Below are 14,866 nucleotides of genomic sequence, written 5' to 3' on the forward strand. Positions count from 1 at the left end.
TCTACATTAGGTATTTCTCCTAATGCCATCCCTCCCCTAGTCCCCCACCTCCTGACAGGCCCTGGTGTTCGTCTCCCTGTGTCCATGTAATCTCACTGTTCAACTCCCACTGAGTGAAACACGTGGTATTTAGTTTTCTGTTCCTGCGTTAGTTTGCTGAGAATGATGGTTTCCAGCTTCATCCATGCCCCTGCAAAGGACGTGGACACATCCGTTTTTAAGGCTGCATAGAATTCCATGGCGTGTATGTGTCACATTTTCTTTATCCAGTCTAACATTGATGGGCATTTGGGTTGGTTCCAAGTCTTTGCTATTGTGAACAGTGCTGCAACAAACATACATGTGCATGTGTCTTTATAGTAGAATGATTTACAATCCTTTGGGTATATACCCAGCAATGGGATTGTTGGGTCAAATGGTATTTCTAGTTCTAGATCCTTGAGGAATCGCCACACTGTCTTCCACAATGATTGAACTAATTTACACTCCCATCAACAGTGTAAAAGCATTCCTATTTCTCCATATCCTCTCCACCAGCATCTGTTGTTTCCTGACTTTTTAATGATCACAATTCTAACTGACGTGAGATGGTATCTTATTGTGGTTTTGATTTGCATTTCTCTAATGACCAGTGATGATGAGCTTTTTTTCATGTTTGTTGGCTGCATAAATGTCTTCTTTTGAGAAGTGTCTGTTCATATCCTTTACCTACTTTTTGATGGAGTTGATTTTTTCTTGTAAATTTAAGTTCTTTGTAGATTCTGGATATTAGCCCTTTGTCAGATGGATAGATTGCAAAAATGTTCTCCCATTCTGTAGGTTGCCTGTTTGCACTGGTGATAGTTTCTTTTGCTATGCAGAAGCTCTTTAGTTTAATTAGATCCCATTTGTCAATTTTGGCTTTTGTTGTCATTGCTTTTGGTGTTTTAGTCATGAAGTCTTTACCCATGCCTATGTCCTGAATGGTATTGCCTAGGTTTTCTTCTAGGGTTTTTATGGTTTTAGGTCTTACATTTAAGTCTTTCATCCGTCTTGAGTTAATTTTTGTGTAAGGTGTAAGGAAAGGGTCCAGTTACTGTTTTCTGCATATGGCCAGCCAGTTTTCCCAATACCATTTATTAAATAGGGAATTCTTTCCCTATTGCTTGTTTTTGTCAGATTTGTCAAAGATCAGATGGTCGTAGATGTGTGGTGGTATTTCTGAGGCCTCTGTTCTGTTCCACTGGTCTATATACATCTGTTTTGGTACTGGTACAATGCTATTTTGGCTACTGTAGCCTTGTAGTATAGTTTGAAGTCAGGTAGCATGATGCCTCCAGCTTTGTTCTTTTTGCTTAAGAGTGTCTTGGCTATACGGGCTCTTTTTTGGTTCCATATGAAATTTAAAGTAGTTTTTTCTAATTCTGTGAAGAAAGTCAATGGTAGCTTGATGGGGATGGCATTGAATCTATAAATTACTCTTGGCAGTATGGCCGTTTTCACTATATTGATTCTTCCTGTCCATGAGCATGGAAAGATGTTCCATTTGTTTGTGTCCTCTCTTATTTCTTTGAGCAGTGGTTTCTAGTTCTCCTTGAAGAGGTCTTTCACATCTCTTATAAGTTGTATTCCTAGGTATTTTATTCTCTTTGTAGCAATTGTGAATGGGAGTTCACTCATGATTTGGCTCTCTGTTTGTCTATTATTGGTGTACAGGAATGCTTGTGTCTACAACCATACCACTCTGAATGTGCCTAATCTCATCTAAGTTTCATCTTTATGCCCACATCACTCTCTTATATATTCCCAAAAACCTTCTAGAAAGAAAGAAACGTAGCAACTCACTTATGATAATGCAACTGAAGGCAACTTTGGAGACAAAGCTGTAACTTTGGGGCAATGGTGCCTAAGCAGAGAAGTCAGAGAACAAGATGAAAGAGGGGAAAAAGCATTTAAATAAAAACATCAACGAATATTTTCACTTTACAAGGCAGAACTCTAAAAATGAAAATTGTACTGGCCCTATACTGTTGAGTGAAAGAAGCCAGACACTAAAGAAAACACTTACTGAATTACTTGAAATTTCATAAGATAAAATTGATCTGAAGTTGAAAGGGCAGTGATTAGCTCTGGAAAAGAGGGAGCTACACACACACACACACACACACACACACACACCACTACTTATCTCACAAGGCTGTATCCAATGCACTTAACACAATGGCTCCACTAAACAGTCATTCAACAAAAGTTAACATAAACAAACAAACAAACAAAAGTTAGCAAAATATATAAGTAGATTGAAAAGTTGTGTAAGGCAATCATGAACAAAAAGTAAATTTACTAATATTAGAAAAAGGAAAATTATCACATTCTTATGCAAACAATATCATAAAAAGAAAAGCTCCATGGGTCAGAAGCCACCATTATAATCTAGCTCTAGACCAACAGGCCCCAGATTCCAAGTGGAAATTTCCATAAAATTGCTAGACAGAAAAACGAAAAGGGTGGGGAGGATGAAAATAAACTTCTGATTCAAAGTAAGCTTATAAACCCAGTTAAAAATGTTAATGCTTGTTTGCTAAGAAACTAATTGAAGCCACTGATTTGAACACAAATATTCTCTAGATGAGAATAATTTTACGAAATGGTTTTACCAAGATTCTTTAAAGATTTTCAGCATGCCTTAACCAGTTAAATGAATACTTAAAGAATATAAAACAAGAACAGGTAGCTATGAACAATAATTTATTAGAAACCTTGGAAATGAAAAACAGTCTTAAAAATGTAACAAATGGGATAAAGCCTAGATGGGCATAGTAAAGCAGAAATTAGAAAATTGGAAAATGGAACTGAGATAACCATTCAAAATGCAGCAAAAAAGAGAATAAAAAGACAAAAGATTTTTTAAGAGCCATGAAAACCAGACTCCAACTATTGTTTAATGGGAGTTTCAGCAGAAAAGCATGGTGGAAAGTGATATTTAAAGACGTAATAGGTGAACACTTTTCAAATTTGAGGAAAGACATGAGTTTTCAGATTGACATTACACTCTGAGTAAAATAAAGATAAATCTAAATATAGACACATCATGATAAAACTACAGAACATAAGGAATTAGGAGATTATCTCAAAAGAGAGAAAGACATTATCTACAAAGGAAGAGGTGTCAAAACACAGAAGTCAGAAGACATTGGTATAATATAGTCAAGCACCACTATAAAACAACTGCCAATCTGGAATTGTACACACGAGTAGTCTCATTATAAAATGAGTGCAAAATAAAGATATTTTCAGACACATAAAGTATATACTTTAGTGACCCTCACTAAAGGATCTGTTAAAGAATATAACCTCGAAATACAGGTTAACCAGATAAAAATACAAGATAGCAGTCAAATTTGATTTTCAAATAAATAATTTGGGATGTACTTACTTTAAAAACGTTACTTGTTGTTCATCTGAAATTCAAATTTAACTGGGTGTTCTGGATTTTATGTGGCAAATCCTCCCCAAAATAAGAAACAAATGCAGAAAACAAGCACAGGATACAAGAAATGCTGCCATCAGAAAAATGACAGTAAATTCATTTAACTATTAGGTATATGAGGGGAAAAGGGCTTTATTTCCATCAAGGAAATAGGTCAAAGGTGTATACCTTTGACAATACCTGTAAAATAATGACTCTGGTCTAAGCCATAAATCCATTTTCTTCCAAATTTCCAAGAGGTTGCCATAATGGCCTTTCAGTGTTCCATTGACAAAGATGCTCTCCTTGATCAAACTCTAGTCAGGCTCCTCCGAACCCTCTTCTCAACCAGGCTCTGCCTTCATGCATGCTTCTGTATTTGTCTCCGCATTGTCCAGTTTTAGCTAGAATCCTGTTAAGTTAGTTTAGCCAGAATCCCCCATGCTGGATATCTGATTGGGTTCCTCATCTTCCACCAACCCCTAGGTAATGTCTGCTCACCGTGATCTGCCTTCAGCAAGAATACCCTCCTAGGTTGGTTTAGCCAGAATCCCCCCTTACCCCGATGTGTCCTCTTAGTAATTTTTCATCCACTGATACCACACCCTCACCCTCACTCCTTGGTGATAAATTTTTACTTTTCCTTCTTTTCAGAGTTGAGTCCAATCTCTCTCCCCTACCCCAAAACTCCACTGCAGTAGTCCTTATACCTGTTACAACAGTTACCTGAATAAAGTCTGCCTCACTGTCCTTTAACAAATGTTATAAATAATATTTTTCTTTAACATTATGTTAAAAGCAGAACAAATCCAATAATTGTTTTCCCAGCACATATCACAAAGCCCATAATTAATCACACGCAAATAAACCCAGTTAAAAATGTTAATGCTTCTTTGCTAAGAAACTAATTGAAGCCACTGATTTGAACACAAATATTCTCTAGATGAGAATAATGCAAACGGTGCATGCGATTAATTATAAGAGCTTTGCCCTAAAACTCTCAATCATTTCATCTCATCCTACCTGTTTCAATCCAGCACTATGCTGCAAGACACATTCTTTTCTCCAGCCAGGCAGGCTTTCTTGGGGGTCTCACCTGCACTTTCTAGTCCTCATTTATCTAGTGTTCTCAAAGCATTCGAAAACCAATCTTCCTTTATCTGTTCACAGTACTGCAGTTCACACTCAATATTTTTTTGGTAGTCATTAAGAGGTCTGAAATGCAAGCTACAGTCAGACAAGCACTTTACAACCAAAAATCCTTATGCAGAATATTGATCAAGACTGTTGAGTCTCATTTAATAACAGATACGCCCCCTGAAAATATGTACATTATCTTTTCTTTTGTCCAAATAAAATGTGATTTCCGATGCACTCCAAGGAACTTTTTATCTAAAAGGAGGCTACACTGAAAGTTTTGGTAATGAGCATTCTTGTGCCTCAATGTATCGGTTTCATAAATTTATTTTATTAAAGCAGAACGAGTATAATAGAATGGCGCTGAAAGAAAATTATGTGGCTAGCTCTTTCCTGTTTCCTTTAATGGGCTCATATGGAGTCAGCTAAAATTCAGCTAGTTTGAAGAGTAAATAAAGCAAATTGCATCCTGCTCACTCAAACTGATTTCATTACACTAAATTCCAAGGGCAGGAACAATGTCTTAGCCATCATTCATCACACATACTTCAGTCTATAGCAAGGAGTGCCCCAGCAATTAATCTTTGTGGAATACTGAATCATTTAAAAATGATGATCTATGAATAAGGAATATACATACACTGAACTATAAAAGTGTAGATGTCTTTTAATTACATTTTAGCACGTGCTGAGATACTGTGGTATTGCCCACAGTACGTGCTAAAAATGTAGAAAACAATACTAAGTTGATTTTATCCTTGTAAACTGAAACTGGTAGGTGATTTTAATATGTCAAAAGAGATATTTGCTTTTAATAAAATATTTCACTCAACAGACTGATTCTCCAAGTACTTTCAGAACCAAATTCTATTTCTGAAACTTAGATTTACATCTAACTTTTTAAGAACCCACTTATGGCAAAATATGGACAAAAGAGAGTAATCAGTATTTCCACTCAGGGAAGGACTGAGTATTAAAGAAAAGCAGCACGGACACAGGAGCTCTTAGTATTATTTCTGCAAGGTATTATTTCATTTAATTCCAGTTCTACATCAAACCTTTATAGCAAAATAATCAAATGACAAATGCCACTCTAGATCTATCAGAGCATATAACTGCATTGTTTGTTATGATAAATGAAGCAAATTATAACAATTCCATAATGCTGAGGGTAGCAAGGCTGTTTTGGAGCTCCGGGTGTGTATATGTAATAAATCATTCCTTTGAAAAGATAATTGCAGCAGCACTAGAGAGGAGGAAAAAAAAACAACTTTGAAGGCAATTATTTGAAAGCTCCTCAAATTAACATGTATACAGTTGGTTCTTTGTTACTGAGTGCACATTAGTAAAAGTTGTTTCAGGACATTAGTTCACTTAGTTGAAGGAAATAATGTAATTCTAGTTATTAACCACTTTAATTTTAAAAGTGCTTTGTAAACTGAGAAGACATTAGACTGTAAGAACAATGTGGAAGGCACGAGCAATTAGATGCTAAATGGGCTCCTTTTGAAAAACTTTAGGAAAACAAAATCAAAAAGCTTTAAGGGTCTAGGAAAACTGAATGTACATATGTAATGTGAGCAAGTTCGATTTCATTTTACTGACCATCAGTATCACAAAGGGAGTGAAATTAAGTCCTTCTCTCAATAGTAATTTTAATAGATTATACTGAATGAAATCATATTATGAGTCAAATGCCTTTGTAATGTAATTTAGCAGTGCCTCCTTGAGGCCCCATGAAATAGAATTTTGTGTGTTACTTCACTCTAGAATCATTGCCAAAAAGTATAACACTGCTTTACAAATATCCTCCTGAGACCTAAGCCAGGATTTGGGGTTACCAGTAGACCATCAGTGAATTGACTAAGGTAGAACCATCTAATATGCTCAGTATGAACAAAGTTTGCTGAGGGTCAGTCAGCCGTACCAACACAGGAAAATGAAAAAAAATAAAAAATAATAAAAACTCATGCAATTACTTGAATAATTCTCCATTCTAATATGCAAAATAGCAAGTGATTACTTGCAAATGTGCATTTCTATCACTTCTAAAGCAGTATTTTTATTAATATAAATTGTTCAAAACATTAATCAGCCAGTAGAAGAAATGTATTATATAACGTTCTCTCCCTCCCTCTCTCCTTCCTTCCTCCCTTCCTTCTTTCTTTTTAGAGACCGAGTCTCACTTTGTTGCCCAGGCTTCAGTGCAGTGGCACGACGATAGCTCACTGCAGCCTCGAACTCCTGGACTCAAGCAACCCTCCTGCCTCAGCTTCCCGAGTAGCTGGGATTACAGGCATGCACCACCACACCCAGCACGTTTTTATTTTATTGTTTTTGTAGAGACAGGGTCTTGCTTTGTTGCCCAGGCTGGTTTTAAACTCCTGGCCTCAAGCAATCCTTCTGCCTCAGCCTCCCAAAGTGCTGGGAATACAGGCATGAGCCACTGCAGCTGGCTGATAACCATCACTTTTTAATCAAATAAAACAAAATTAATATTAATTTCTTTGACTTCTATTAGCTCTCACAACAGATGGAATATCTTCTAATTAGCTAGTATCTGCATCAGTGATACTTTACAAAATACATACAAATATATAATTAGTAAAGGTGGCCATAGGTGGTGTGAGAGTATAACCCTGGTTGGGGCCAGGCGCAGTGGCTCACGCCTGTAATCCCAGCACTTTGAAAGGTTGAGGGGGGCAAATCACAAGGTCAGGAGATCAAAACCACCCTGGCCAACATGGTGAAACCCCGTCTTTACTAAAAATACAAAAAATTAGCCGGACGTGGTGGTGCACGCCTGTAGTCCCAGCTACTTGGGAGGCTGAGGCAGGGGAATCACTTGAACCCAGGAGGCAGAGATTGCAGTGAGCCAAGACTGCACCACTGCACTCCAGCCTGGCGACAGAGCGAGACTCCGTCAAAAAAAAAAAAAAAAAGAGAGAGAGAGAGAGAGAACAACCCTGGTTGGGCTTATTAATTATCTGTGTGACTTTGGGAAAGTTATTTACTTTCTCTGTGTCTCAGTGTCTAATTGGGACTAATAATGTCCAAATCTCATAGGACTGTTTGAAGATTAAACCAAGTAGATAGCATATGGACTAACCCATAGTAAATGATCAATAAAGGTTAGTTCCCTTTCCCTAAAACAGAACAAGATGGTTGATAGCATAAGTTCTGGCCTCATTCTACCTTGGTTTAATTCCTACATGTAGCACTTAAAAGCAATATGCTGTACAAATGACTTAGCTTTTCTAGGTCTCAATTTCTCCTGTAAAATGAGATATAATGGTACCTACTCTAAAAAGAAATTTTAAAGGCTAATGGAGATAACTGACATAAAGTGCTTATTAAACAAAGCATCTGGCACACAGTAAATTTAGTTATTCAAATCAAATTAATTCATTAAATTATTTAGTTCTTTATTTCCCTCTTTATAAGTTTATGACTTCTGGGCTTACAAACATAGTTTATCATGAATCACTAAAAATATTTTGGTTTTATTTGTAAGTCACTGGTACTTGACCAAGTAAAATAAAGTTATAATAAGAGCTTCTCGGCCGGGCGTGATGGCTCACATCTGTAATCCCAGTACTTTGGGAGGCCGAGGTGGGCGGATCACGAGGTCAGGAGATCAAGACCATCCTGGCCAACATGGTGAAACCTGTCTCTACTAAAAATACAAAAAAATTAGCCAGATGTGGTGGTGCGTGCCTGTAGTCCCAGCTACTCAGGAGGCTGAGGCAGGAGAATTGCTAGAATCCAGGAGGCAGAGGCTGCAGTGAGCCAAGATTATGCTGCTGTACTCCAGCCTGGTGACAGAGTGAGACTCTGTCAAAAAAAAAAAAAAAAAAAAAAAAAAAAAAAAAAAAAAAAAAAAAAGCTTCTTATCTCATCAACAACAAAGGAACCCTTTCTTCATCCACATCGAATCTATTTTTTAAAAATTGGGCCTCTGGGTTCACAAAAGTGAATAAGACTGGGTCTTTGATGTCTGAGAAATCAGCCTGTCAGGAAAAGAAAGAGGTGAACAACAACATATAATGTGAATAAATAATTCCAACACAGAGTAAGAGGAAATCCTACTACTGTCTGGGAGACTCTCATGGTGGTTTTTACTATGGGTATGGCATGGAGCGTAAGCAGGAGACTGATCTTCAGGCCAAAAAGAGGATCTACTTGGAGGCGAGGTTTCTATATTTTCTGTTTAGAGGTACTATGTTAACTCTAAATAGACTGTGAAAAGTTAAACTGTTAAATTCCTGATTGCTCTAGGAATTATAATATAAACGGTCAATTAGTTACTACATACATTATAATTCCTAGAGCACTCCCTTTAAAATAATACAAAAAGGCCAGGCACGGTAGCCCACACCTGTGATCCAGCACTTTTGGAGGCAGAGATGGGTGGATTGCTTGTGGCCAGGAATTTGAGACCAGCCTGGCCAACATGAAACCCCATCTCTACTAAAAATACAAAAATTAGTCAGGTGTGTTGGTGCTACTCAGTTACTTAGGAGGTTGAAGCAGGAGAATCACTTGAACCCAGGAGGCGGAGGTTGCAGTGAGCTGAGATCGTGCCACTGCACTCCAGCGTGGGCAATAAACAAGACTCTGTCTCAAAAAAAGAAAAAAAAAAAAAAGGTAAAGTGATACAAAAATGTATTGGTAAAAAGCCAAAACTAAAATGGAATTCTAAGGAAAGGGCAAGAAAAGAACAAAAAAATTCCTGATCAGACAAAGATGTTTAGATAGACCTACATCTAACCACATCAATAATTATGAGGTAGGAGATCAGCAGAACTTATTTTCTGAGCACTAATCATGACCCTGCTAATCAAAATAGGATGCAGCAGAAAAAACGGCCAGAACCAGCTGATGGCCATGAAGGCAACCTCTAGTCACCCTCACTGCTCATTAGCATCAAGACACTCCCACCAGCACTATGACAGTTTACAAATGCCATGACAGTGACCCAGAAGTTATCTTACATGGTTCCGGGAACTCCTCCACTTATTTTCTAGAAAATTCTAAATAACCTGACCTTTAATTAGCATATTATTAACAGTGAGTATTAAATGTAGCTAGCCAGCCATTTACAGGGACTGCTGCTCTGGATGGCTACTGTTGCTGTATGCTGCTACTGCTGCTGCTACTATGCTGGGCCACCCCACCTGTGGGATAGCCCTGGTCTGTCTATGGAGCAGCCACTCTGTTGTACCTGCTACTCTAATAAACTTGCTTTCTTTCACTGCTGGCTCAGCCTTGAATTATTTCCTGAGCAAAGCCAAAAACCCTCTCAGGCTAGGCCCCAATTATGGGCTATGCCTGGATCAATTACTTTAGATTATACTGCAATAAACACCCTTATTAAGAGGCAGAAATATCAGAATGTAGAAAAGAAGCAAGACTCAACTACATGTTTTCTATAAGACACCCATTGTAAAGGTAAAAAACCACACACTGAAATTTGCCAGACATGAAAGAAAAACATTCATTCCATAATCATAGCAGGCAATTTTAACACCTCTCTCAACAACTGATACAACAAGAAAAATTTCACAAGTATTTGGATATTAAGCAATACATTTCTAAATAATCCATGGGTCAATAATAAAATCAGAATAATTTTTAAAAACTGAACTTATTATTGCAGCACCAGTCACAATAGCCAAGATAAGGAATCAACCTAGGTGTCCAACAATAGATGAATGGATAAAGAAAATGTGGTGTATATACAAAACAGAATACTAATCAGTCATAAAAAAGAATGAAATCTGTCATTTGTATAACATGGATGGAACTGGAGGACATTATGTTAAGTGAAATAAGCCAGGAACAGAAAGTTAAACAGCACCTATTCTCACTCATATGTGGAAGCTAAAAAAGTTGATCTCATTGAAGTAAAAAGTAGAACAGAAGATAACTAGAGGCTGGTAAGGGTAGAGGGAAGGTGAAGGTAAAGAGAGATTTGTTAAAAGATACAAAATGACAGCTGATATGGTTTGGTTGTATCCCCACCCAAATCTCATCTTGAATTCCCATGTGTCATGGGAGAGAGCTGGTAGGAGGTAATGAATCATGGGATCAAGTCTTTCCTTTGCTGTTCTTGTGACAGTAATTTTCGTGAGATCTGATGGTTTTAAGAAGAGGCATTCCCCTGCACAAATGCTCCTTTTTCAGACTGCTGCCATCCATGTAAGATGTGACTTGCTCTTCCTTGGCTTCCACCATGATTGTAAGGCTTCCTCAGCCATGTGGAACTGTAAGTCCAGTTAAATCTCTTTCTTTTGTAAAATGCCCAGTCTTGGGTATGTCTTTATCAGCAGCGTGAAAACGGACTAATGCAACAGCTAAATAGGAATAAGTTCTAGTGTTCCATAGCTACATAGTTTCAAATAGGTAGAAGGAAAATACACTGAATGTTCCAATTATAAATGTTCAAGATGATGGATTTGCTAAATACCCTGATCTGATCACTACACATTTTAAGTATCAAAACATCACTACATACCCCGTAAATATGTATAATTATTATATGCTGATAAAAAACAAAAGGAAATTATTTTAAAACTTGAACTTAGAGATAAGAATATGACACAAAATTAGGGGACACAGTTAAAGTCAGAATCTAGACTGATAGAAATTTACTTTCATTTATATTTCAGGAAAAGAAGAAAGGCTGACATCAATGACCTAAGTATGCATCTGAAGAAATTAGGAACAGTAGCTATTGAACAAAAAGTTAAAGGAAAAGAAAACAAAGAACAGAAATCAGTGAAATAGACAAATGTTTTCAACAAGGCAAATAATTGATTCTTTGGGGGAAAAAATTGGTAACATTGATAAACCACTGGCAAGCCTAATCCAAGAAAAACAAATATAGCACAAATAGCAATATAACTAAAAGGGACGGGGGTTGCTATATAAATTAAAAAGAAAACAAGAGAATATTAGGAAAACATTTCATATTAATAAATTTGACATTCTGGATAAAATGGCACTTTCTAAGGTAATATAGATTATCAAAACTGACACAAAGTAGTAATGGGAAATCTGAATAATAGTATAGCTATTAATTTGCTCCATAACTGAAACACTTTCTAAAAGAAAACTTCCAGGCCAAATGTCTTCTCCTGTGAATTATTCCAAATACATAAGGAAGAAACAACACCATAAAACTATCTGAGAGTAAGCCTTCTGTCTTCAAGTATCCATGAATGGTAAAAAATGGCAAACAAATAAAAACAAACACACCATACCTAGAGAACATATGTATATTTTATCCATTTGACGTTAAGAGAAATTAGGAGCATCTGACATTCTGGAAAATGTATCTAACAATTAGCTATGCAGGATTGAAATAGTGAAGGATAAACAAGGACCCTCCTCTGTCCTCTAGTTTAATGGAACAACTACAAGAAAGCCTTTTCTGCAGAATAGAGTTCCCCAACAACCTTGTGATGAAATGTCTTTGGAAGTACTGAGCTTCCTGTCCATACAGGTGATTTGACAGTTTCATAATAACTATTGGCCAGGGATATGATAGAGTATTTTTACCCTAAACAGTATATAAGGTTAGATGGCTCGTAGGCACATTCCAGTTCTATGATGCTATCATTACCATCTGTCCCCTGGGACAGAGACTGTGAATAAAAAGAAAGGAATTACAGCTCAGCTTTTCACATAAGTTTTAGCCCCTAGACACCTAGTTTCCTGAAATGTCCTCTGTGATTAGGTACGTCTTGTTTTGTAGGACAGTTAATCATTTAGTGGCATGTTTACAAACATTTAAAGGCGTGTTTATATAGCAGCCATTATATTTCCCTTCAGTCTGTACTTCTGTGTGCTAAACACACTTATGTTTCTAGGCCCTTCACAAACCTGGTTGACTTTATTAACCAAAAGACAGTAATGAACACTGAACATCCAAACCCCAAAATCAGTCTGACGGGCACAGTGTACAAGGTTGTTACTTCCACTGCCCTGTTCGTTCTATTTCTACTAATGCATTCTACAAATGTGCTAAGGCTATAGACGTTTATCCAATTCTATAAAACAATAACTTGGTTTATACTGTAAAATATGCATCTTAAAATCTGTTCATTATTTAATTTAACCTACTCATTCATCCATCTAATTAATTTAATGATACCTTAAATTCTGACTCTAAAATTACATAGATTAATCCAATATTCCCATGTTACTAAGTTTTACAGATGTTTCTCAAAATGTGTCATGGGTGGCCTCTCCTTAAGTGGTTAATTCTAATTTTCTCAACATTCTGTGACACACGATGAGGGCTTACAATATTTTTAAGAAAAAGTCTTTTAAAGACAGAATATATATGCATTTCTAAAGAAAAGTCTTTTATGTTAACAAAGACTCTACACATCAAAAAAGTTACACAGATGCAGCACTATAGACAATTTACTTGAGAAAATTCTCAGGTAATCAAGATATTCCTTTGACATGAGCCATTTGAATAGGGGGTTAACCTATACTCTGTAACATGACCTTAATCTACTCTATCCTAAATACATATGCTGGTCAAGGATACAGAGCCTCAGAACACAAGTCAGAAGACATGTGCCATGTTCTCAACATGGCTTTTGGTTCTATTAGACTCTGGGAGGCTCTCTGCTTTCTCGGTTTCAGTGTACACGAATTTCCAAGTTACTAATAACATCTTCATCCTAGACATGTAAAGGGAAATTAGAAGCGTTGATCTTCCCATAAAGTAACTAAAACAAAATATGGTATCATATTGGGTACTAAACTAGGCCTTGGTAAACTCAAGTTATAATCTCAGCTCTATGCTGCCACAAGAAAGTCACTTAACCTCTCTGGGCTTGAGTTTTCTTATTTATAAAGTAGACACTGGACCAGACAATCTCCCAGCTTCCCCCTGCTTGTACAACTTTGCTGTACTGTTCAACATAAACTGAGCAAAAGTGTTCAGGGCATTTCATACTTAGCTACATAGCTTTTCTTCTTGCCTAAGCAAAATGTGTTTACTCTGATATCTAGTTCCTGAGATGACCAGCAACATTTCGATGAGAGGAGAAAAGGGAACTCTGTTGCCCAACCATGCACTGGCAATGAAGTAGAACTGCCAGGTACATGTGGGTGCATGCAAGCACATATGTGCACATGCCCATGTAAGGATATGACTAGCATGGAAACCACATGTGCTCTCTAATGTGATCCAAACTCCTATCCAAACTCTTTTAGATTAAAAACTTGCAGCAAGTGTCAGTGGTAATAAAGCAATTCCAATAACCATACTTTAAACTTATTTCCTTCTATTTCCTTAGCCAAAAGGAGTGAACATGAGATGGTTCACTGTGACAGGCTGGGCGAATGAGCAAGCTGTGGCAAACAACTGACGTTTCTAAAAACCAAAACAACTGTTGAGTTCACATCAATGAATTCAGTTAGTCTTACCTTGGCAAAACGTGTTGTTAACCCGCTTATAACCTGGTAGGCATTCCATCATTTGGTTGTATCCATGATAAGCTGTAAGGGAAGAAATGCTTTGTTACACACTTAGTTTACATTCTTACAATCTTAGACTATTATAAGCGACATCTGAAGCCATTTAAGGCATCAGCAGACTTACTTATTCATTTATTAATACAAGAAACCAATACCAATGTGTATCTCCATAATTTCTTTCCCATTCTGCTTATTTTTCAGGATACTTCTTATTTTGCAATAAAGTCCCAAGAAGTTATCAGTAAATCTTTATTATGTTAACTGAAACAATCTTGAGATTGTTGTACATTTTCTTCTAATTAGTGATTACATATTTCCATCACAAAGCATCTATTCCTCCCCAGTGATGTGCTTCAGGGTTTGGATTTTCTTATCCATTGTAGGTAGGGTTACTACATGTCCTGGAACATTCTGGGTGATGTCTGTTATTCCAGCAAAGTTAATTAACAGTACTTTACTCCCCAAAGTGTCCCAGTTTAGACAATAAATTATACACTCATCCTAATTACTGGCTCGGACATCCTAGTCATGAGATGATTCTTACTATTATGAACCTGAGAAGAATAGGCAGGTGATGAGAGGAAGTCAGGAAATTAAAAGGGCTGCACTCAGAATAGGCAAACAATACAAATGTTGCAATCACCAACTTCTCAACAAAATCCTATTTCCTGAGATTCTGATACTCTTGAGTGAGACCTGAGAGGCCACCTGGCATAGCGGATGCAGCCAAAGTTCTGGGATGTGGCAGAAGTGGGTTTCAAATCCTCTTCCTATCAATAG

General features: G+C 37.0%; 1 protein-coding gene across 30 annotated transcripts in view; it reads right to left on the bottom strand.

Annotated features, from left to right (window-relative positions):
• LTBP1 (latent transforming growth factor beta binding protein 1) overlaps window positions 1-14,866 on the bottom strand; it is a 445,837-nt gene that overhangs the window by 163,694 nt on the left and 267,277 nt on the right. For all 30 annotated transcript variants that reach the window (XM_074011979.1, XM_015433801.4, XM_065527196.2 and 27 more), the window contains one exon: window positions 14,036-14,107. In XM_074011979.1, the coding sequence (XP_073868080.1) occupies window positions 14,036-14,107 (72 nt within the window). The remainder of the gene's footprint in view (window positions 1-14,035; window positions 14,108-14,866) is intronic.

The sequence above is a fragment of the Macaca fascicularis genome, chromosome 13 (genome assembly GCF_037993035.2).
Source record: "Macaca fascicularis isolate 582-1 chromosome 13, T2T-MFA8v1.1".
Taxonomy (NCBI): domain Eukaryota; kingdom Metazoa; phylum Chordata; class Mammalia; order Primates; family Cercopithecidae; genus Macaca; species Macaca fascicularis.